The 24,041-nt window shown below is 35.0% G+C and overlaps 1 protein-coding gene across 2 annotated transcripts in view; it reads right to left on the bottom strand.

Moving 5' to 3' along the window:
• Positions 1–24,041, bottom strand: part of LOC117237499 (uncharacterized protein DDB_G0284459-like) — a 47,008-nt gene that overhangs the window by 19,729 nt on the left and 3,238 nt on the right. The window contains exon 1 of one of the 2 annotated variants that reach the window (XM_033501521.1): positions 16,856–17,063. The exons of the other annotated variant lie outside the window; for it this stretch is intronic. Coding sequence (XP_033357412.1) covers positions 16,856–16,939 — 84 coding nt within the window. The 5' untranslated portion in view covers positions 16,940–17,063. Of the gene's footprint in view, positions 1–16,855; positions 17,064–24,041 lie in introns of those variants that run through there. 2 annotated transcript variants of the gene reach the window in all.

Here is a 24,041-nt window from a genome sequence, read left to right as displayed (position 1 = left end):
AGAAAATAAAATTCAGCAATGTAAATTGTCTTCAAAAATGCAAATGTAAAAAGTTATATCATGATGAATTAAAGTTAAATCAATTTCGTTGAATGCGCATGGAAGTAAAGAGGAGAATAAGTGACAACCAGAGCGGAATGTACGTAATGGAGCATACGATGCGCTACAAAAATGTAGGAGGAGCTTGGTTTTCGTAACAGAACGAATATGGAGCGAAAGTCAGTTTGGATCTGTGCTCTAGCCTCGAACATGTTCAACGTGAACGTGAACGTGAACTCTTTTAAGTCAGTGACACTGTAAGACAGCGTACTGAATAAATACTAATAAATTATGTACAAATTTAGTATATATACATAGAATAAATATATATATTTTGCTGTAACGTAAGAATAAGTATGTAATTTCATCAGATAAACATTACATCACCTTAGTAAAATTATATTTACGTATGTAACTTTATGATGTGAAACAACTTTTAAATTTTAAAACGTTAAGAAATAAAAAAATTTATTGTATTTGTTAATCTTTTTCTTGACATGTTTAAATTGCTTCTTCATAGAAATAAAAAAATGTGAGTTGCTATGTTTTTCTTCTGTGGAATGGAATCCTATTTCAATAATCTCTGTTATTAGATTTTCCTCATTTTCTTCTTCGATAAAAATTGACATAACATTTCACTTTGTTTGTTCCTGTTCGCGTATTTAGAACACTTTTCAAACAATTCGCTTAATCCTATCGTAAGTTTTAACAAATTTCCTGCATTTATCGTACTTTGTAAGATGCGATAGTAGTAATCGGAATGCGCTACTTGCAAAGCACAAATATTGTTACTTTGATAAAGAAGTTATTTTCCTTGGTTCGTTTCAATGTGTGAAACAGAATCTTTTAATTTATCATCGCGAAAATCTTACGTTGCGTTCAATCGCTGGTTGAACGATCCATGTAGATATACAACACAATATTTGATAAATGAAAAGTACAATCCCGATGTCTCATATTATGCTAAACTTTCACGAGTCAAGGAACATGATCTGCGAAATCAATTCTACTTAGACGAGCTTTGAAACATCCACTCATCGCATTATTTATAAGAATTAACCAGAATAGAAATTTATTTCAAAATAATGCATTTTGCCAAATTGTTATTTTCTATTTTTATTTGAAATAAAATTTTTTCAAGCATAAGATCACCATCTTCTGTTGTTCGCTCGTATAATCCTTTATTGGCTTATATAATGCTGTATATTGATGCATTCCTTTGTTCAGTAGAATCAATTTAGTAAAAAAAGGAAAGATTGTTAGGATCTTACAATTAAGGTCACTTTCTATTCACTGAATTGTATTCGCCATATAAAACAAAAGACATGTGAGTTGAAAAATTTAATTTGTCAGAATTTGAAACGATGGTTCTAAATATAAAAGCAATTTTCTTACTCCTATTCATCAGAAGTAGCGTCTACACAAAAAATTCTCTTCACATGTCCTTCCTTACATCTCTATAAAAGTTATCTTAATTTGCTGTTTCGTTATCGCGCACATTTCAAGTTTTTCGGTAATAGAATTGAGTATCGCGTAAAAATTCCTAAAAGAATTTATTAAACTTTTCTGCTGTCTTCGTAAGAAGAATATACATTTGCTATTTGTGTATTTGAAATTAAAATTAAAATGCTAAAATTTTGTGATATTTCGTGCTTTTTGATTCAATTTTCCATACGATGCTGCTATTTATTATGTGTTAACTCTTTTATCTGTTGTAAGAAGTACATGTTCAAAAGAATTATATAAGCAAAAATTAGCCAGATTTTCCGCCCCTGTAAGATATTTATACCTTCGTCTTGTTATTATAAAGCATTATTATACCACGGAAATCGTAAAATTCCTATCTACATATATCCTACATATATCCAGCAGATGGTACGCGCAAGGTTGCTCAGAAATAGCACGGTATATCATATACATTATCGGCCATAAATTTCAGATCATCTCCTACATTTCGTTATATTTTGTTGCGCAGCGAACAAACAGCAGTAATTGTCAAATAACTGTATCTATTCTGCCATTACCACTTGTCTATACACCGTATCTAATTTTAATGGGTATCTTGCTTCGATATTCAGGTAACTTGATTAATCTAAAGGGAGCTGCATTTTCTTTGTTGGCAGCAGTGGTTTGATCGAACATTGAAAATATCAGCAAGAAAATCGTTGGCTGTTTCATCGGATTATACTGTGCGTATTTCATTAAATAACAGAATGGGAAATTCATAAAATAATACTGTAGAATCCTAATAATGTTTCACTGAGAAAAATTGATATATGGCGTATTACGCGAATACTATAAGAAGCGCGAAAACACACCGCATAGGTACTGGGGAAACACATAAAAAGGTGTTCAGCCAGCCCTATGGCCGCTTCGCCGACTCTATTACAGATTCGACGCGTATGTTTACGTCTAATCTCGGCGCGAGCGAGAGATTCCATTATTTCTTATCTGCCTTCCTGACGTTCTATTTTGCAAATCCTTAAACATAGTTTGCCACTTTTAATCAACCATAAACGTTAAATCTATATTGTATAACCTGTACTACTATTCTGCGTTTAGTCTTGTTGTTCTTTTCATTTATTCTTCGCATTCATATCCCTTCGGTTCTTAGTGACTCGATAAGCAAAAGTACAAAACAAAAATTAAATGGTCAGCTTATGTTGTGTTTCTTTAATATACCTTACTTTTTAAATTAATAAACACACATCCATAGGAGATCCCACGTCTTCAAAGCTTTAAACATTTCATATTTTCTCTTCATAGCGATTTATCATTTTTATAGAAGGTTGATACGACGCGACAATCGTAGCTAGGCTATCGTGCACGTTCGATCTAATGTGCAGCCGCGGGCCATCGCGGTGAGACGTCGAGGAACTCGAGTTCTCTAGTTGCCTCCTCTTTTTCTTCCGCCACTTCTGTGCTTCCCGCTTGTGCTTCGTAATATCTGCCCATTGTCTTGCTTGTTCGTAACAATGGAGATAGGTTGCGCAGCTAGGCGTGGAAAAAGTTCATGTGTTATCGTAACTCTAGAATTTAATGGCTCCGACTTTGATTTATACGTGACCCCGTGGGTTTCTGTGACCAACTCTCAACAGAAATTTGTGTCCTTTTCGCGATACTTCTTACCGTCCCGTTTGTTTTACATTCGTGACAACCTTTTATGGCACGCTGCTACTGTTTCACCCTTTACATATTTCGTTTTATTTGTGCTGTCGTCTCGTACATGTAGACTGCATGGTATATTTATTGCGAAGGCATGGTTTTATACGGAGTAGTTTGGAATATCCTTTACGGAAATTTACGGAATAAAATTCTATAAGAACTTAGAAGCATGCAATAGTCCATTTCCTCCAATGTAATGTTCTTGCCGCTTTATGTCATTTAAACATTTTTTGGATACAGGTACTAAGAAAAGTTGCTTCTTGCATACAACGTTACCTTGAATATGGTTCCCGAATTTATACTCTCCAATCTCGTTTAAACAAATATAAAGATCTTCAATGTTTCAAGAAAAAGTTTAACATAGGGTCGAAATGATAAATCATGTATATTATGTAGGTATATATAATAACGATACTTTAATATCTTCTTCAAATTTAGGAAATTTTTTAACGGTGGAAGCTTTTTAGAAGTTTTGCGATTTTTACAAAACATAACTTCGTAATTGGTGCGAAGCATATCAGCTTCTTGATTTAAGCTACATAGATAAACCAGCTGGAGGCAAATAAAAAAAAATGACCGTCTATTTGGACCACGGAGGGGAACATTTCTATCGTATATTTACCTGGCCGCAGTCCAGTCAACTGATAATTGCTGTATGTCATTGAACGATATATGTAATATGTGTGTTATTTGATGAGAAGTAAAAATGCAGGCTGCAAGAATAATCATAAGTAATTTTATGCAATGCATTTATGCGAGGCGAGCACAAATACTTACGAAGGTATTAACATAATATTCACATCTTTTTTTCTGATAATTAAATAACATTATTTTAATCCAATACAACGTGAAAAAAATTCAACGCTTTTATTCATCTCATCATTATTCCATTAAATTCTACGCTCTAATCGGCTGTTAGGCTAGGTTAATGTCTAACAGTAAATCTAATTTTCCACGACTTCTTCCGTAGTACAATACAGTATATAGTTATGTGTAGTATGGCTGTGCACTGTGCACTGACCTCGAACACAGACGATAGAGCTCAATTGCAATTCCTTCTTTTTTTTGGATATTTTGGCCTCTTTACAGATTCAAATGCTTTACCTATTATGTTAAGGCTCATTATCAAGGTTTTTCCTGTTCGAAAGACGGTGAGTTCGACGCAGCGGAATTTATTACGGCGCCATATTGTGATACAAAATAAGTATATATGTTATACATAGTTGAAGAGTGGAATAGCGCAAAGTAGATAATACAGACTATAGAGAGTAGTATTCCTCCATTATTGATATGTACTTCTTGCACATCATTTTGCTTTCAAATGTCGGCTGTGGGAGATATTAATTAAGTAATTTGTTAAATTTGACAAATTTTTAAGGTTGTGCGCTGGTTTTAAGTTTTGCTACTGGCTGTTACGAGGATTATCTGATATTCGATAAAAAAAATGCTGTTATACGAATGGATGTTTTCTATAAGTGGAATTATGGGACGAAGGTAAAAAAATTGTACACGATCTTAAAAAAATTCATTGTCATTGAATATACGGATTCTTCAAGATGGTTTTCAGGGTAATTCGATATGATCTAAGGTCATTTTCAGAGTAATTCAATATTTTAGTTTTGTATATTTTGATTCGACAGAAGATTTATTGCTTTATGAGTAGATGTTTTACTTTCTTTAATATGTACAATTACTGTGCATATTTTTTCAAAAATATCGTGTTTTCATTTCCAAAAAGTGTTTGAAATTTTTAAATTCTGGTAAAATTTCCGTTCTAAAAAGATATTACTTTTTGTAAGGATGTCGATATATTTAATGCATTGATATGAATCGAATCATAAACTCTGGCTATTTGCTAAAAATAAAGCAACATTGAATTTCACACGCTTATTATAACGATGCCGCTAGTAAAAATGTCGATTAATTGTATTTTATTTTTGTATCATGTTTAATTGGTCGTTTGAAGAAACGTTGAAAGTTCCGGTCACTTCCGTCTATCGACCGTTCTTCCTTTCAACGTCGTCGTAAAAACAGGATAATTATACTATACCGGCAATTATTAATAAATATCGGCATGTGAAGGGAAGAAGGTAGCAAAAGAGATATTACTACCAGGCAGGCTCACTTTTATAAAGAATTTAAAATTACTTCGCTTTACAGCTTGACTTTTTAATATAATTAACTTTCGATCGAACCCCATCCCATTATATTATCATTTGACCAAACGTAAATTCCTTCCTCTTTATTAGATAAGTTTGGAAAGAAGCGTTCGCGTTTCAAATCATAGAAAAGAAATTATAGGAAGAAACCGATAACATTAGTAACAGTGTAATCTTTCCTGAAATATAGCGTTTATTATATTATGGATAATTTAAATTTGTAATATTTATAGTATAGTTATATTGTACACGTATATTATGTACAAATTGTTTTTAAAAATTGATTTTGTAGAAAATGTACACTTGCACACGTGCTCTTGCGGATGAAATTTGTGTAGCAACCTAATACATATAATGATATAATGATACAACATTATAAGTATAGTATACGTATCATTCGCTGTTCTACCATTCCATTGCCACATTCCACGCACGATGCGTAACAAACGATAAGCGTTTCCCGCGGTTTTCAACAGGTCACCGCGGATTGCGCTTCGCGTTCAAGCGGTGAACAAATCTACACACGTAGAGAAAGAGAGAGGGAAAGGCTTATGTATGTATTTCTTTTGCTCGTGGCATATAGCGCATGTCGCGAAAATCGTGGTACTTTGCGCACATGCCACGTGCATTCTGTTCTCCGGATACACGCGTGGCATTACGTCTGCGCCAGACGTCGACGTGCAGTTGACGTTCTTTCGATGTACCCTTCCTGCTCTCTTTGAGTTGACCAGCACGTCGCTCGCGCGCGCACCATGCGCCGCAGATATACCAATGCCAGTCACATCAAATTAATGGCGGGCATAGTGGTTTGTCACCCCGAGTGCCGCTTCTGTGTACTCTGGGAACATGGACTGGATGATGTGAAATTGCGAAAATTTCTATGCGATTATGCTATTATTACCGTCATACGGAGACGTAGAGTAGAAGAAAGTCGCGACCGCAAAGATGTTTTGAAATTAACCTCCTTTGCAGTATCATTTTCGTTTCTTTGAGCACATTTGCGTTAATTTTTAACCCTTCGCTCTCGACGACTTTTTCGGTCGGGCGTAGCAGAAACTCCGGATGATTTAGCGTATACGTGACGCGTGTCTTACAGCTAGCGTAAACTGATTTTATATACAGATTAACTTACAAAAACATTATATTCTAATAATTTATCTATATTTACATCTTTGAAAATATGATTTTGTAATATTAATTTCTGTATTTTTTTTGTGCGATAATTTATAAAGCATTCACCAAGATGCATTCTTGAATATAATTGATCTCATTTTTCAACAATTCAAAATCAAGTTCATTTTCATTTGAGCTAATGTCACTTCCAAAAACCACTTTTTAGGGTTTCTAAATTATAATACTTTTGCCATGATCGTCGAATCCGAACTAACGTTGGAGACGTTGTCAGAACCATAGTTTCGGAGGGATATGAGATTAAATATTTTATCTCCATTTTAAAGTCCAACACTTTACACTTCCTAATCTACAAACCAATATTGCACTCTCATCAATTGGAGATGTCGAAATCTAACAGTTGGAGTTGCAGCACGGAACATCGTGGTGACTGAGGTCGCCTCTAGAGTGTTAAGGGTTAATACACGGAGAAAGAGAGAATAACGAAGAGTCAGAATCGTGTATAGTTCGTATCGTTGTACAGTATCTCGAAACAAGATAAAAAGACCGATTACTTGCGCACCTTTTAAGCTCGTTAATTTAGCAAGCTAAAAAGATGTGTAGGTACCGTTTAAATGGTAATTGTAATTACATGCACGAATTAGCAGGACGAGCGAACGTACTCGCGTGCTGACGAAAAGAAAAGTAAAACCCGTGTCCATATTAGAAAGCGAAGGGCATTCTCCATATATGCCATCCACTATTAGCGATGCAATTATGTCAAGAATATATTCGTAAAGATCATCGTCGACAAAGCAACCTACCAAACTCACGTTGGCAGAAAAATTATTCAAATTGTTCACGGTGTATAATTGTTGGATAGCCGATGACGTATGGATCGAGGCTGATGACTTTGAAAAAACATATGTGTCAACCACCACTGTGTCAGTGAGCGGTATGAACATTACTCACGAGAAATAATATTCGCGCGTGGTTTTAATCGGACATTAATTTTTAATGGAATCTAAGACTTGTATAAATACTTCTATATAACGTTGACACATTTCTTCTTCTATATTTAAATTCTAACGCGTAAATTTATAAATGTATATTGTGTCAAAGATACTTACATACACATATATGTATAAAGATTCTATTATCAAAACGTAAGGTCTTATTTCAAAGTTGGTAAGCAAATCTATCGATTATCTTTTATTTTTTATTCTTGTAGGCTTGTTCGTTTAACGTTTCTATTTAAATCTTCGCTATCGATCATTATTAATTTTCCATCGACAGTAACATCACACATGGCGTTTATTATAACATATGTGTCAATAATCTTTGTTTTCGTTGCTTTATTCTCGGTAGTTGAAACATTTTCTTTCAATGTAATTATACACACTATCTGAATCTTTTTCTTTACTTTAAACGTAATAGCACAACAAACTTCGATATATGTAACTAGTAACCGAAGATACGTAATAATTATTGTAATATACAGATAATATGAAAAGAAGCTGATTTCGTAGCCCATAGCTGCGGTATCGTGGAATGTGAGCATGTGTTCTTTCGTCAAAAATCAAAAATCAAAAATCAATATCGATATTAAAAAGGTATGTACCTATTACAAATAAACTAAAAATATGTAAAACACTGTCGAATAACAGTCGAGATTTTCCCACATAAAATTTCGAAATTTTAACATGTCAGAACCATTAGTTTCATCGGTCGTAAATTGCATGTTACAGTTCTTTACTATTTCGAACGAAATCAGAATTTCATAGACGTAATAATAAATTAATGGAACGTGGGTCTGGACTTCGATAACACGGCATATTTTCTTTTATTCGTCATCTACGTTCTTCGTTTATGAAATTTTTATCGTGTCAAGAACTTCAGGTGTACAAGAATTCAAACGTAACGGATTGCGCGGTCCATTGAGCTCGTATAACTTATACCGAATGTTTAAAATCGGGGACGGAATAATAAATTTTCAAGCACTGAATATACCGGCGAAGAAGCTTCCGCTGGCAAACGACCATCGCTTTCTGTAATAAAAGATTGCACGATCTCTCGCAAATTTCAACGAATCTCGTTTTCCATAGAGTTATTTATCGATACGTCCTACAACTCTTTCTAAAGAAAATATTCGTTTCATGTTTCAAATAAAATAAAATAAAATAAAACTGATCGTGAAATTCCTTCGTGAAAAGAAGCTTAAATACAGAAAATTGAAAATGATGAACATTCATTTTTAATTTTTGAGTCGTTCAACCGGTTAATCACGGAATGTTTCTCGTTTCACCGGAAATTTAAGGTGCAGCTACCAGGTCATCGAAATCGCTAGTCATCCAGAAACTTTAAGCTTCGATGAACAGATAAATATCCCTTTACAGTTCTTTGCGTCATCTTCGACGAGTCAATGATTTCTGATTTTTATGCACCGAGGTATATTTTACGATATCAGCCTTTCCTGCATGTTGGTTCTGGAGCTTAGTGAAAAAGAGGTACAAGTGCATCTTTTTTTTTCTTTACGAAACGAAACAAAAGGAAACGATGCATAAGATTCATATTTATCTAAAGAATTTTATAAACTCTAAGCTTACTATGAATAAATATAGGTTAGGTTTACAACACTATTATGAATTACCACACAAAATAGAACCATCGATTTGCTTATGTTACAGAATAAATAAAGAATGTTACGTATTGATGCCTATTGGAATTGGACAATCTTTTAAATTATTCTCCCATTAGTATTAAACTATTTCGCGAATTTAATGACGACACAAGAGGTTAAAATACGGATGATACGGCGTATTCCTTTCATCGGTCGGTAATTACGTTTTGTTGCATAAATCCACCCCATCCGAAAGATATCGCTCAACGACACATCCATCGAAATTCGTTTCGCAAGCAGCTAGATTCAGTGTAGCTTCAATGGCGCGTCACGGCATGTATACGGTATAGGTCGTCAATGACGAACGTAGAGGACAGGTGGCGACGGAGGAACACGAGCGCTCCTAGCACGTAAGTACTTACGTACGCGTAACAAGCATCGCGTCGCATCGCGGCACGCGATTTGCGCAAACGTCTTGATCGCTTGTGCACCAGGCGAACATCAACTCGAGAAGTACGCGGACCGCGTGTGTCTAGTCACGAGTCGCTTTGCGTCGCTTCGCGGTCCACGTGACCCCGCGGCGACACACGTGTAGGTACACGGGGCGGTGGCGCACGTGCAACGGTGCGTCCTACGTGTAGGCGCCGCGAGTTACGCGTCGTTCCACACGGAGGACCGCCACGTGTGCGGGAGCTGGTCATTGATTCGGGGAATCGAGTCATTCAGTTCAATGCGAATTGAATGAATTCATTACTTATTCATTGCTATCGTACAATATTTTTCTTATTTTAAGGTATTACTTGCTATTTACGCATATCTGGAGATAGAAGATGCAAAGATTTTTTATTTCTACGTTTGCTTCGCAATTTGAGTTTTATTCTTGAAGTTCCACTCAATTTAAAAGCACACGCAATAAAAAATCCAAGAAACTGTAGTAGATTATATGACGAAACAAGGTGAACTTAGTACATTACGTGATATGCATTCTGTTGATTAAAAAGAACTCTGTTGATTCTGAAAGATTAAAGATTGATAGTTACTTCCATATATATATATATAATGCAAAAGAAAAAAGAATATTATGAAAATCCCAAAATAAATTTCAAGAAAGAGTATTCAAGTAGAAAGCCCATTTTTTGAATGTAAGATAAGAGTGCAAAATAGTGAAATTAGAGAACTTAGGAGAGAAAATATTACTTTCTTGTTTAAGCTGTGATTTTCAACACAATTAAATAAGCAAAAAAAGAAAAATGTAAAAGGATCTATTTTGTCGAATAAAATTGATAAAAGAATATAATATAAAAGAATAAATTACAGGAAAAGAAAGGTTAAAAAAAAATTTAATTTCCTGTTTAAATCCAGAAAAAAGGATCGTGCTTCGAATCGTAATGCTATTTTGCAATCGTTTGTTTATATTCATTAGCTTTCAATCCGCGGTCCGGAATGTAAAGCCTTTCAAGAAGCATAACGATCTTCAAGGTAAAAAAGAAAAGAGGGAGAAGAGAACACCGGTGACGTGTCCCTGAACTCGATACTTTCGCCGCCATTGTGTACTCATTGCAAAAAGATTTTTGCATCGCTGTAAGTTGCGAGGGCGCGCGCTATGCTTTAAAAGCGAGCCAATAAATTAATGTTACCAGGCGACTAGGAAGCGAGGAGCGTTCACTCTTTACACTTTTGCAAAAAACCTATTGTTAACATGCTACCCTGTTAAGTATACAATAACGACTCAACAATTTCGTCTGTTGTTTAACAATGATTTTTACAACGGCTATCAATGCAAAACCCGGTGCAGTTACTATTTGGCCACTACGGTGTGTTTGTAAATGCAACTTTAGGTTAATTTGCGGGCTTGTAAGAAGAAAACGGAGCAGACTTCAACGTCGTAAATTATTTCTCTTTAACGAAGGTGCTTATTCTTCTCTTTCATTCTTTATCTTCTTCTTTCTTTTCTTTTATTTTAATTTATTTTTTGCTACTTTATTTTATTTTATTTCCAAACGAGCCAAGAAAGTTCCTTTCGCTTCATGGTACCTTGGTCTCGGATCATGCAATGTTGTAACATTGTTCTTGTTCTTGCACATAATTTATTGTTGTAATTTCCTGTTACAGCTGTAATTTGGAAACTTTCGTTGCGAAAGGATATTCACGATAGTACGTAAAAATGATTGTCCTTAGATTTTTAATATTCATACTTACAAGTAGATAAACTGAAAATGCAACAACAAAAATTGTTACTTTAAAATTTTGTTTTACATTAAGGCTTTTTTTAAGACAGGGAATAGTTAATATTGTAATATTCAGGGAGAGCAGGTATTACATTGTAATATCTTGATATGATTGTTAATTTAATGTTATTAAATATATACATATTACCATTTCCAAGTCTTGTACTATCGCATATACCAATAGGAAGAAATCTTCTTTAAAGAAATTCTACAATTTCTAGTAGAGTAGATGTAATTAATACATAGTAGTATTCTTTAGATGTATTTTTAATATTTCAGGATCCTTTCAAAGTACAAAGTTTGATACTAATTTGTATATAATTTAATTGATGAACTCTTCGTTATAACGTATTTTCTTTATCAAAATATTAACACGTTTCGATTCAACGTTTTACTTAAGAAGAAAAAGTTGTAATAAGAGCTTTGACTATAAACACTTTGTTATGAAATTATAGGCATATATTGTATTACGAAAACACTTGCAATTGTACAATTCCTCGATAGCGACGCGTGTCCGCCACGAAAGGCGATTGGAATTCCACTTTCCACGTGAGGCATATTTCTTGCCTTTGTCTGCACTCGGAAGCGGACAGAGGCATCGGTGCGCTCATAAATAAGGCATAACCGTGAACGTAGGCGAGTTGGCCTTGCTCGTGTGTATCTGCCAACGGGACGTGGCCTCCACTTCTTATGCCCACCATAAGAGGGTGAAGGAGTACGGGGCTAACCTGCGAGTAGGGAAAAACTACCACGAGCTAAATAAGTAGTCACTTAGAGGATGCTTTTAGCTCGATAACTAGGCTACCTCCCTTATGTTTATAGGCATCATGCTTAAGTGGACTCTGGTGGACGGTAAACTCTCTCGATGATGCTTCCTCAATGATTGAATTAAGAAACTCTTTGGTCTTTTAAACCTTTGCGTGACACTATACACATTGACGCACGACCATGGATGGTATGGTTCATTCATGTAACATTCACAATCCAAAAAGATAGGGATGATAAGATAGTCGGAAAAAGTATATGACGATAGTATGAAGATCTTTACATTGAATTGTGTATTTCTTGTTTAAAATTCCAATTAAAGATTGTTCTGTAGGTTTCTTTATGAATCGAAATGATTGATATTCCAGTCGTTATAGAAGGGTATCCTTTTTAAGGACTAAACATTGGCAAAGAAAAGTAATTATTTTACAATAAAAGTTAGGAAGAGTTTAAAAGCATTATTATTTGAATCGAATCTTATTAACGATGGCGATGGTAACGTAATCGATAATTTCCTCATTCTCTAGTATATGTGTATATTAAATGTAATGAGACCGGAACATTAAAAAATAACGTAAGATAGGAAGTGAAGTTAGCCTGTTTTTAAACATTAGTAAAAATATCTCGCAAATGAATAGCCTCACTTTTTAGCAAAATCTTCGAAGACTAAAATTTAGACCATAGTAAATTTATCGTTAACCTCCTTGTCTCTTACTACTTATTACTTTTTTAATCCCTAACACCTAATAATAATATACGGCAATAATATAGAATATAATCATAATTTCCAATAATCCGAAATTAGAAATACCATTTTAAGCGACTACTTGATTATTATTCGCTAAATATAAACTATTCTTTTTGTTTAATCATTTACTGCTCAAGTGTAGTCGAAGATAAGTGTAATCCTATAATTAATTATCACGATACATCGAAATCCGCATACTTGTACAAATATTAACTCCGATAGATCATAAATCAACTTCTTTAAGGCTATTCAATTTGGATTAACAACATTCAACGTATCGTTGCGATTTTATGGCCATTACTAATCCAACTAATCCTTTCTTGAGGGAATTTTAAATATTTATCGCATAGTTGTAGTTCATATTTTGTTCTATTCTCCTTCTTAAAAAAAAAAAAAAAAAAGAAAGAAAAGAAGAGAGAATATTCATATACCATGAAAAAACTCTAAAGATCTAACAGACTTTTATTGTTATAATCCTTTCCAACTCGCTCGTCGTTCCCTTAAATAACTTTACGTTACTTTGCCGCATACACAGCACGAGCAAACAATGTTACGAGTAAACTTCACCTTTTTGTTGCTTCACCATGCGATTGCCCGTCGAACGCGTAATCGAGGCTTGAAAACTTCTTTGCACGAGTGTTTCCCTCCCCAAGAACGTGTACATGCATTATAGCAGCTTATGTCGTAGCTAAAGAAGTTAACGCGGCTAAAAGATTAAGAATTGTGACCGGTTAATCGCGAGTCACGACTCTCAAGAATTTTCGATATTGGGTATCCGGGTTACGATGTATTTACAACCACACTGTTATGTAAAACGTGCGGAAAATTATTTATTAAACGATAAAAGGCAATCATCCGAAGAACGTGGGTAGAAAAAGAAAAATGTTGAATTTCCTACACGTGCATTCCTGTTGAGAAGTATTGGGACACTTAGAGAAAACCAAGTTAAAACCTGATAAACCTTAGAGGGTAAAGAACTCATAAAATTTTTGAATAGTAGTACATATGTAAATACATACGTGTTTAAAACGATACGATGTACATACTTCAGGATGCAACTATCCACAGACCAATCACGAGCTCGATAATATCGTAATACGGGTAGAAACGCTTTGCCTTAGAAACGTGATTCTGTTCGCCCATCTAATCATAATTTCACGATGAATTTTTTTCTTCGATGTTTCTTTTTCCTTTCGATCGTTTTTTATTCTATCGAGAATATTGACTAACAGATACGCCGAAGGATTTCACGAGTAATGTGCGCACCACGAGTCCACGAGAGATAGCGGATCCATTGTTGATAATGTTGGTGAAGAACGGACGGTTTTGAGGTGCTGATTTATCGAGAACGCCATTTAGAGATGAAAGCATACTCCGTTGAGGAAACGTGACTCGTTAATCGTTACCATCACCGATTTCTTTGACTAGGTATTAACGAGTCCGCTGAATCGCTATGGCTAGGATATCGTATACACTGCGATAGTTAAAGACATTTGATCGTGTTGTTAGATGATTAAGGAAGGCATGGATTTCTGCGCTTAAGGATTGATCCTTGTTTCGTGTATAATTTGTAGTTAGATATATAAAGTGTTCAATTAAGGAAATCCTATCTACGTTTGCTATTTTACGCATATGTAGTTAATTGTATATGAAAAAATTCAAACATGTTTAACAAAATTTGAAACTCTATTTGCTTTCATTTTAGTGGAGCATAACAAATTAACAAAGATCGTTTTTCTTTTTTCGTTTTTTCTTGTAATTCTTGTCAACAGAAATGTTTGAATGATCGTGTTTTCTCGTGTCATTCACAATGTCCACCAATTTGCATAACACGTCCTCGTTACTGAAACGCCTGAATCGTTGCAAAAAAGAAACGGTAAAGAAGTAAGTAACTTACAAGAATAAAGAAAGAGCTCCCGGCTACCTCGTGAGAATTCTATAAATTTTTCGAAAATCCGGCTAACGGTCAGTTTGCACGGCATTGTATCTTCCATGAACTGGTTACTTTCACGAAAACAGAAAAACTGAAAAGATAGATAAAGACCGAATACTTACTCGTATACAACGTTGCCACGATTTACAAAGAAGAGAAAGGGACACTAACGAGTGTGTTAATTATCGCATTCAATTCATAATAAATTCAGAGAGCATGGAAATGGCTTTACGTAATAAAACGGTTTATCCATCCTAATGAAATCGTTATTTCTAATCCATCCATTTACTAATGCCAACAAATTATTGCTATAATCAATACTATGCGATAGTAACACAACCCTATTTTAGCTTCTCTTTCGCGACACAACATTCTAACATTCTATGGAACGGAAGTGTTCTATAAAGTTTGATTACAGTATAGTAATACATATATGTATATTTTAGTATGGATCTAACACTGTAGCTATTCATGTGGCATCATAATGATTATGATGGAAATGCGTAGATCTAATTATGAAAACTGAATATGTCACAAATAAGGAACTCGGATTAATAAGAATATAATTACAAAAGCAAGAAATGTGGTATTAATATGTAATTGATAATTAAATATCTTTAAGAAGAGGACGCACCTACTTCCCCAGCTCTCACACACACGTATACACGCACAATTTGAAACGTTAAAATACAAAACCAAAATTTTGAACAAAGTAATGTACACTTTTATATAATCTGTTAAATGCTATTAAAGTTTATTCTGCATGATTTGGAACGATCTTGAAGGGAACATTTGCGGGCGGCAATTAAGCAATACCCGGTTCGTCGGTTACTTTTAATTGTTCTTAACGAAGCTAAACGCAGTTGTGGTCCACGTCACGGCGCATAACAATGAATAACGGTCCTGGTGAACGAGTCCGTTTACTTTGTTCTCTATTGTCATCGCCGACGACAATGAGCACGCGACGGTTCGAAATGCGTATCATTAATGTACGAGCCTTGTGTGTACCGAATAATTACGCATAAATCCAACCAAGATCAGTTTGTTTTATAAACTGCAGATATTTTGCGTAATATGTACCTACTACGCTTTTATTATGCGAGTGTAGTTTATATTCGTATAGATGCCTGTTCATATCCAGTAATGTACAACTAAATTAAATCATCAACTTTACAACTAAATTTCAAATTAAAATTACGAAGGAGATTTTAGAAAGAAAGACCTTAATTTTTTTACTTACATTTTTTAAATATTTTCATTCGCTTCTAAGTAAGTCAACTCGTAACTTAAAGTTTACTTATTACTGATTATTAACATATTAAAACGTGAGTAAAAATAATAGGTGTATCGCATCTGACGGAATCGCTTGTTCCCATGTCTCGAACGCGTCTCGATAGCTCGTTAACCGGTTTCGATCGCGTTCCATTTACTCCTTGAACTTCAACTTTACTCGTGTGCTTAATAACTAAAATGGACACGTGACACGCACTGTTTACTCTTCGAAAAGTTATCCGTATTTCATTAAGACATTCTAATTTAACTACTAAAATAAAATAACATTTCCGTTTTTCCGATAAAATCCCTAATATCTTATGCATCACGAACGACATATTTCTGTTATCGCGCATTGCTAACTGTATATCCTACATCTGTGCCATGTATAATATTCTTAGATTAACACTTTTAGTAATGTTATAATATAATAACATTATAAAATAATATTATAAATATTATAATTCTAGAATGCTCCACATTTCGTAACCATTGAAAACATATAATATCGATCAAATAACAGTCCTACTTTATGACTAGAAATTCGTATATGCGCCACACTTTGAACAACTACTTTATACCGATTTTCTCTACATATGTCAAATCTTACATACAATGTCACGTTTATAATAATTGATATCTTTTGAGGCTGAAGAAAACGAAAATACAAAAATAACGTAATTAGTCACGTTGCATAGGAAAGCAAGGACTATTTGTCAATGAGTTAACGAAGTGAAGTTGATCATGGGCCGCGCGATTCGATACGGTTGCAATCAACTTCGGCGTGGAATTTGAAAAAGTGTGCACTTCACTCACCGTCAGCTCGGCATTTCGCCCGGCGTCGTTCGACTGTCGCCGATGGAAACCCGTCACGCTCGAGAATATCGTCGACACGATCATGCGGCTACGATGTTTCACTGGTCACCTTTAGATCGAATAATTACAGTGCCGGGAAATCGTAAACATCACGTAGACACCGGTTGGAAAATAGTGTTCGGCAACTCTGTTGTCACTCTACGATTACGCGTTTCCGTTATCGTATTCTTGACTGGACGTAAGTTTCGTTAATTTCTACCACAGCAACTTGTGAAATTTGATACTTTACCAACGTGTTCACTAGACGAATACTTAGATTGCTGTACGATCTACGAAACACACCTGACCAATGGTCGAACGATACTGAGCCGGTGGCACAGTCGCGAATCTCCCACTAGACCGCCACCACCCCCTCCCTTTGAGTACCAACTCAACTCAAGTCGTCAAGTGAGCAACCCTTGGCGGTCTTCTATGAAAAAGCAAATATTTGTAGGAAACTTTAGATTTCAACCAAGCTAAGTGGAAATTTCCACCCTTATAAATTAACAGTTTTAGGTTTGTAAATCTATGTATATCATCTAAAATGATCTCTGAAAGCTAATTTCTAATAAGTATGAAAGGATATAGTGGTTAATTTATTTAAAATGGAAGATTTAGTGGAACAATAGTTATTTTTGCTTCAATGGAATTAAGAATTTAATAGTTTCAACATTGATATTTATTTTGTATAATTAGTTTTGATACCTAGTTTTTATCATTAGCTTTTATTTGATTCGTGTAATTGTAGTAGCTCTTTATGTTTTCTCTTATATACCGTACGTGACATTGTGAATGCATATGTAACACGTTACGCGGGTGAAGAACTCAGATCGAGCAACCTAAAATCGCGTAGTATAGTAGAGACAATGTTCTAAAGGAAAGCAAAACGATTCCATGATGACTTGAAGCGAGGCTTAACGCACTGTAAATAGTCGTGTACGAATAGAATATATTTTGTAAGCGAAAACGTGGCAAAACTTGCGAAACCTGGCAATCACGAGACGTAGAAATGCGGCAATAAGTATCAGCGCGCGATTTACTGTCCATTGGATTTGTTGAACATGTAAATTACAGGCTGTCGCCGTTAGACCAATGCTGAGGATACTCTTTCCATGTATCTAACCATGTGTGCGCACATGTACACAAGATATGTAAAAGATGATACAAAATTAGTAATCTCAAAAATCGAAGATTTAGCCGAAAATAAACTTTTAGCTGATAAAATTTTCACCTTGACATTGAAAATAAACATTTGGATGATAGTAGTAGGGGTAGCACTGATTGAGACTCGTTGCTATAAATCATTTTGTTAAAGCTATTAAAACATGCGCTTTCCTTTCTTTCTTTGCAGTTATTATTCTTTAGCCTCTCAGCATCAAAACACCGTTTCAAGTAGACTTGACTCATATTAAATATGCTAGCAAGTTAATATTTCTATTTCATTTCATTTTCTGTTCTATTTCCTTTTCGCGTATTTTTCATCGATAACACTTTGTTCTCTCATTAAACTTAAGTACTTTGTCATGTTTTTTTTATCATGTTTATCATTTCATTATGTTACTATAACTGTTACTATAACATTAATATGAAAATATTACTTTTAGTAGCAAAATTGACAGGATACGTTTTACTTACTTTAGCGAAACATCGTATGACCCTATATTTCGTGGCCCTTTTTTTACACGCTGTATAGTAATAGTGAATCAGACGCGAATTATTTTCCACGGTGTCTGTGATCTTGTACTTTAATGATATACGTGATGCGCACTATCATGTGCTCTGTTCCCCAGAGGGTGTACAGATTATAATAGTGGCACCATTATAAAACCTTCGAGATAGCCAGTTATGAGTCACGCTTACGGTGTAGAGGGAAACATCACGGCGTGCGGTATAAATGTTAATATTGCTCGTTTATTAGAAACCAGTAGAACGCTACTCCACGGCTAACAGAAGTATGTACATACGTATCATTTATGGTATTAAACTTCACGCGTGTACAATCGTTCGGTGTTTCGTTTATTTCATCAAAGGAAACACTAGAAGCGCAAGATTAAAACTACCAAGTCAGACAACCTTCAGGCCATTACGTAATCACGTATTTTCCAGAAGGTCAAGTAACTTTTTAACATCAATCGACGGATGATTGCACCCTTTGAGAGGTAGCCGCGCGTGAGTCCACCTATAGCTAGCAATAATGTTAAAAAATCAATGCAATCTGTGTCCAACGATGATTTCGTTCGAGACGCTAAAGAAAAATTTTTATATCGTCGCGCTTAATCGACGTTGATTATTTAAAACTGATATTTTTAGTGAATTGATAATGGGCAAGCAGCCGATATAATTGTTTATGAAAAACCAGAAACTCTAAGCACTGTATTTTGCTTTTCATTATTTTAATATTGTTTTGTTAACATTTACACAGTTACCACAGATCATCCATGATCTAAGCATCCAACATTCTAAGGGTGCTCTGGTAGGTATTCGTTACATATGTATGTAGCATATGTTAGAATTTCTTTTAGTATCTATTATATAAGATTATGTTTCCTGGCAATTATTAATTCTAAAACAATTAGTGAAATAAGTAATTAATAAAATTAGTGATTTCAAACCGGATAAGTGTTGTAGTTGATTAAATAATAATACCTATACCCGAACCTTTGTTCATAAACAATTTCAGAATTATGTAAATATAGAATTTATTGTGTAGAGATGTTTTCTTCTCTTCCGTACGTAAACTATACTATAAATATTTAACTACTTATAAACCTAAAGATTTTTAGCTACTGTCCCCCTTCTTTCACGGATTTATTACTAGCGAAACGATAAAATTAAACTCGGTGTATTTCACTTCACTATTTTAACAATTTATCTTATAAAATGAATCGTAAACTATGTATTTTTTACCTTGGTTTTCTTTTTTCACGGCCCATTCCTTGAGAATCGTGTTAATTCCAACCTTTATGTCAATAGTATAAGTAGATACATCAACTTTAACAGATAATATAAGCTTTCATCTACCCAAAAGCTTCCAATAAACTTCTAACAAATATGTTTAAATTAATAAAAAACTCGAAACCTTAATTTCTTTCAATTGCTTCATAATTTATTAATATATGCCTATAGATGGATGAGTATCAAACACAATGTGATCCTAACAATGATCCTATAGATGTATTATATTTGTCTTTTATTACTGCTGTTATTTCTACTGACATAGCTGAAATGTATTTCACATATCACCTCAATCTATCGGTTTTTCAGTAGTTGAAACAGTTCAATTCAATCGCAGTCGGATAATAGCTCGGTCGCAAATGTCGATGTTCCCGGTTCTTTGATCTCTTTCTTGCTCACGCGATCTTTTCTCTGGCACGGCTCTCTCACATTTGGTTCTAACCTGACCGCATTCCAGGAAGAATCTGTGTCTCCGCCTATCAGAATGCACTTTACATCGTTTTCGACGCGCGAAACTGCAGCATCAATGCGCATGCTTTAACTTAATTGGATTGGTTAGATCGGCTAAGACAGTGCTTGAATAAACGCAGGCGTATAATTCAGAGAAAAATGAGGAGAATTTAAAGGATGTCGATGTGTTGAATTTGTGTTAGTCAAAAACTACTTATTAGTATTGTAATTAATAGGCCTTTGAAAAAGTATTTAATGATAAATGAAGCAATAATCAGGATTCTTGCAATAACCAATTAATGACTAAGATTTATTCCCACGTTTTGCCGATTATCTGTTATTTGCAATATCTAATGATTTGATTATGCATTTCATGGATCGTTGTTTTGAAATGGAATCTAAATGAAAATTTGATTCACTCCTTAAATGTTATAATTAGTACTCTACCTCTAACCTACTTGTTATAACGGATATTATAGTATACAATGTACAAGAATATTTTCCTGAACGGAACAGTTTCGATGCCGTTTCGTGACTGAACGCCTAGTATGCAGTCTGTATCAGCCTTCACATGGCCTGGTAGAACACGTAGTATGATTTCCTTACCCAGTAGTCCCGCGTCGCGTCGTCGTCAGGGTGCTTTATGGAAGATCGTCGCCTACCTACATAGAACAAATCAAACCAATGCAACGTATCAAGTCAATAGGCTCAAGTTATTTCTATTGGCCACCATAATTATTGAGCTTGGCTGAATAACATCAACCTGTGCTTTTGAGCCCTTACCGCGGCACGTTGAACTATGGAATTATATGTTTTTGCCAGACAAATGATACGAAGGTTTCCTCTACGGACATAGTGATTCTTTAAAGTAAAAATTTCATGTGATCATGATTGTGATCATCATTATGCAATAATTAAAATAAGCAATAGTTGGCGACACTTTGGTACTTCCAATAGCGGAGCCCAATAATAATAAAAATATAACATTAATATTATCACAGTCTGCAACATTTTCTACGTACACAATTAATGTCAATGTAATTATTTCAGCTATACATTGGGTACTTCTTTATTCAATATATACGAAATTATGGGAGTTTATAAGGAAGCCTACGTCACTTCCTGAGAAATATGGCCACGAGAAACTGTGGTTTTCGAAAGAACTCGATAAAACCACAAGCCGCACGATCGTCCTTGGTGACCAGCTAAATGTATTTCAGTGAAATACTTTCTATTATCGATTTCAGTTGAAAGGGATAACAACGCTGTATCCGTGGGAAATCTATATCACGAGGACTACTTTTGTGGGATATTTGTAGGTCACTTTATCTAATTGATATTGACGAGTTGTTTGAAGCGTTTCATTATGTTATGTATATTTCTACATTTAACTTCTTTTTTCTAATTTAGCCAGTCGATGAAATTATTATTAGTTTAGAATGAAAAGTTCCTCTTCACTTAAGCTTAGATTTTTTAATGAGTAAGGATCAATCGGTATCTATTAATCGCTAAAAATGCTTCGTTTTTCACGCAATTCTTTTACTATTGGAGAAACTTCATAAAATTCTGTTACCTATGTTTAAAATGCCGTTTTGTATTTAAAATCTCCCTATTCCATAAATACTATTAAATACATACCGAGAGACAATCGAATCCCTAGTACAGCGAACGCATCAGAGAAGAGCTTTCACTGTAATCCTTTGTATCTCTCTACAATTATCGAAACGCGACTTCAATAGCATTTCAATGAATACGGCCGCGGCGCCGCTCCGCGGCGGATAGAATACAGAACGCGCGCGGAAGATCATCCTCGTGGAAGGGTTCGTACGCGTTCTTTGTTCGCTGATGTGCATATGCTCATCGTTCGTTCGATGAGTCAGTGCCTGATTGCGTATAATACAGCGAGAAACGCCGCTTTTCCTATGTTGGCTGTTGATTTTCTAATTGAAGCATATATTGCCGTTCAAAAGTAGCTGGACACGCGTGAATTACAAAAATAATATCTTTTGATTTATTTCATTCAGATTGGTCAGTTCTTTTCTTTTTTTTTTTTTAAATCACGAGTTTAAAACAACATATACGCTCCAAGGTTGTTAGTGACCACGGTGAGAATAAAATCGTTTCAGTATTCATGAACAATTTACTTACAATCTCACAGATTCTGTTCATAATAGTGCGCGACAGACACGATCGACCGATTGGTCATCGGCATTAGACACTGTCGATATTCCCGGATCGTGCGATCGGAACAATGAAAACGCAGCAAGTACAATGCGAGTCACGACGTTCGTACGAATACGTTCCTCGCACATGGATTTGTCTCAGATTGGATGACACAAAGACGAAAAGGCGGAAACATCGGAGACGGTAATAACAGGAAGAAAAAGAGACGAACGAAAAGCAAGAAGGAAGGAGCATAAGACGAGAAAAGAAAAGTAAGAAGAAGAAGCAGAAGAAACAACGACAAAGCAAAGGGTAGTTGAATGTGCGCGTATGATTTACGTGCACGAGCAATAGGCTGCATAATTTATCGATCGATCGAAAGCGCATGCGCCGTTGCCTGGTACACGATTATGTATGCGCGACTGCCGAACAGCACACGAGTAGTACCTACGTCGCGCAATCGATCACTGTCCACCTCGCTCGATGACGTTAATGAGGTTGATCGGTACTTAGCGATACTTTAGCCTGCTGGCCATTGCAGTCGATTATATGCACCGTTTGTTTATGCAACGAAGAAATGATGCAACTTGTTGCCGGATGAAGACGTTGTACGTGCAAGCATGGGCTACGTAGAAAAGAACAGTGATAAGGATATGAAAATAATTGAACCTTGAAAGTAATCGGGATCGGAAAATTCTTGCGATTGCTATTAACAGTAAGAGTAAGGTCCGTAATGCTGTAAAATCACAGGCAAATTACGAAAAGCAATTTTATTGGCCCAAAACTTGATCGCAAAGAATGCAAGATGCTATAGAAAAGAATATAGTCATGATGTTGCGATGAAACTAATTTTATCCAGATTTATCAAAATATCACGAATAATTCTTTTTTTGCGTAAAATCATGAATTAATCTAATGTTTTGTTAAAGTTGTTTCGCTAACTGTTGCTTACAGTTTATTAAGCTATACATGGGTATAAACAGAAATAAACTTCCATTAAGATTTCAAATGTTCAATAAAAAGAGAAAGACGAAACTTTTCGATCAACCAAATATGTACCACCAAATTACTTTCAATCTCGATGAACGATACTCCCAAACAGATTCCCATTCCTAACAGGAAATCCTGTTTAAGAACGTCTTAGCCAGAATCAGTAACAAATCAACAACGAGGGGCATCGAGCGGCTGATCTGTCGTATAATGGAATCGTCCAGGATTATCGTTATTTGTCTATCGTTATTTGTCCATCGAAAATAAGACAAACGTGTACAAACAAGGCATCGAAAAGCACGGGAGAAATCCATAATCGATCAACGTCATTCCATACGATTTTATACGGATAAGCATGACTCTGCGATCTGTAATAAATTACTGTTAATGATTTTGCACGTCATCTCTATTCTGAATACAATTAGCGAAGCCAAATCCACGCGATTATTATATTAAAGTCAAGATTTCGCGATAACATAATATCCGCCCCCCTCTTTATTTCAAAAGGTGTTTTCATAAAACAGCTTTTATCTCGCAACAACTTTGCAAACGTTTTCCTATCCTTTATAGACATTTAATCAATAAGAAA

The sequence above is a fragment of the Bombus vosnesenskii genome, unplaced genomic scaffold, assembly GCF_011952255.1.
Source record: "Bombus vosnesenskii isolate JDL3184/JDL3185 unplaced genomic scaffold, Bvos_JDL3184-5_v1.1 scf7180000013379, whole genome shotgun sequence".
NCBI lineage: Eukaryota > Metazoa > Arthropoda > Insecta > Hymenoptera > Apidae > Bombus > Bombus vosnesenskii.
Note: the sequence above shows the minus strand (reverse complement) of the source record. Positions and strands in the feature narration are given on the sequence as shown.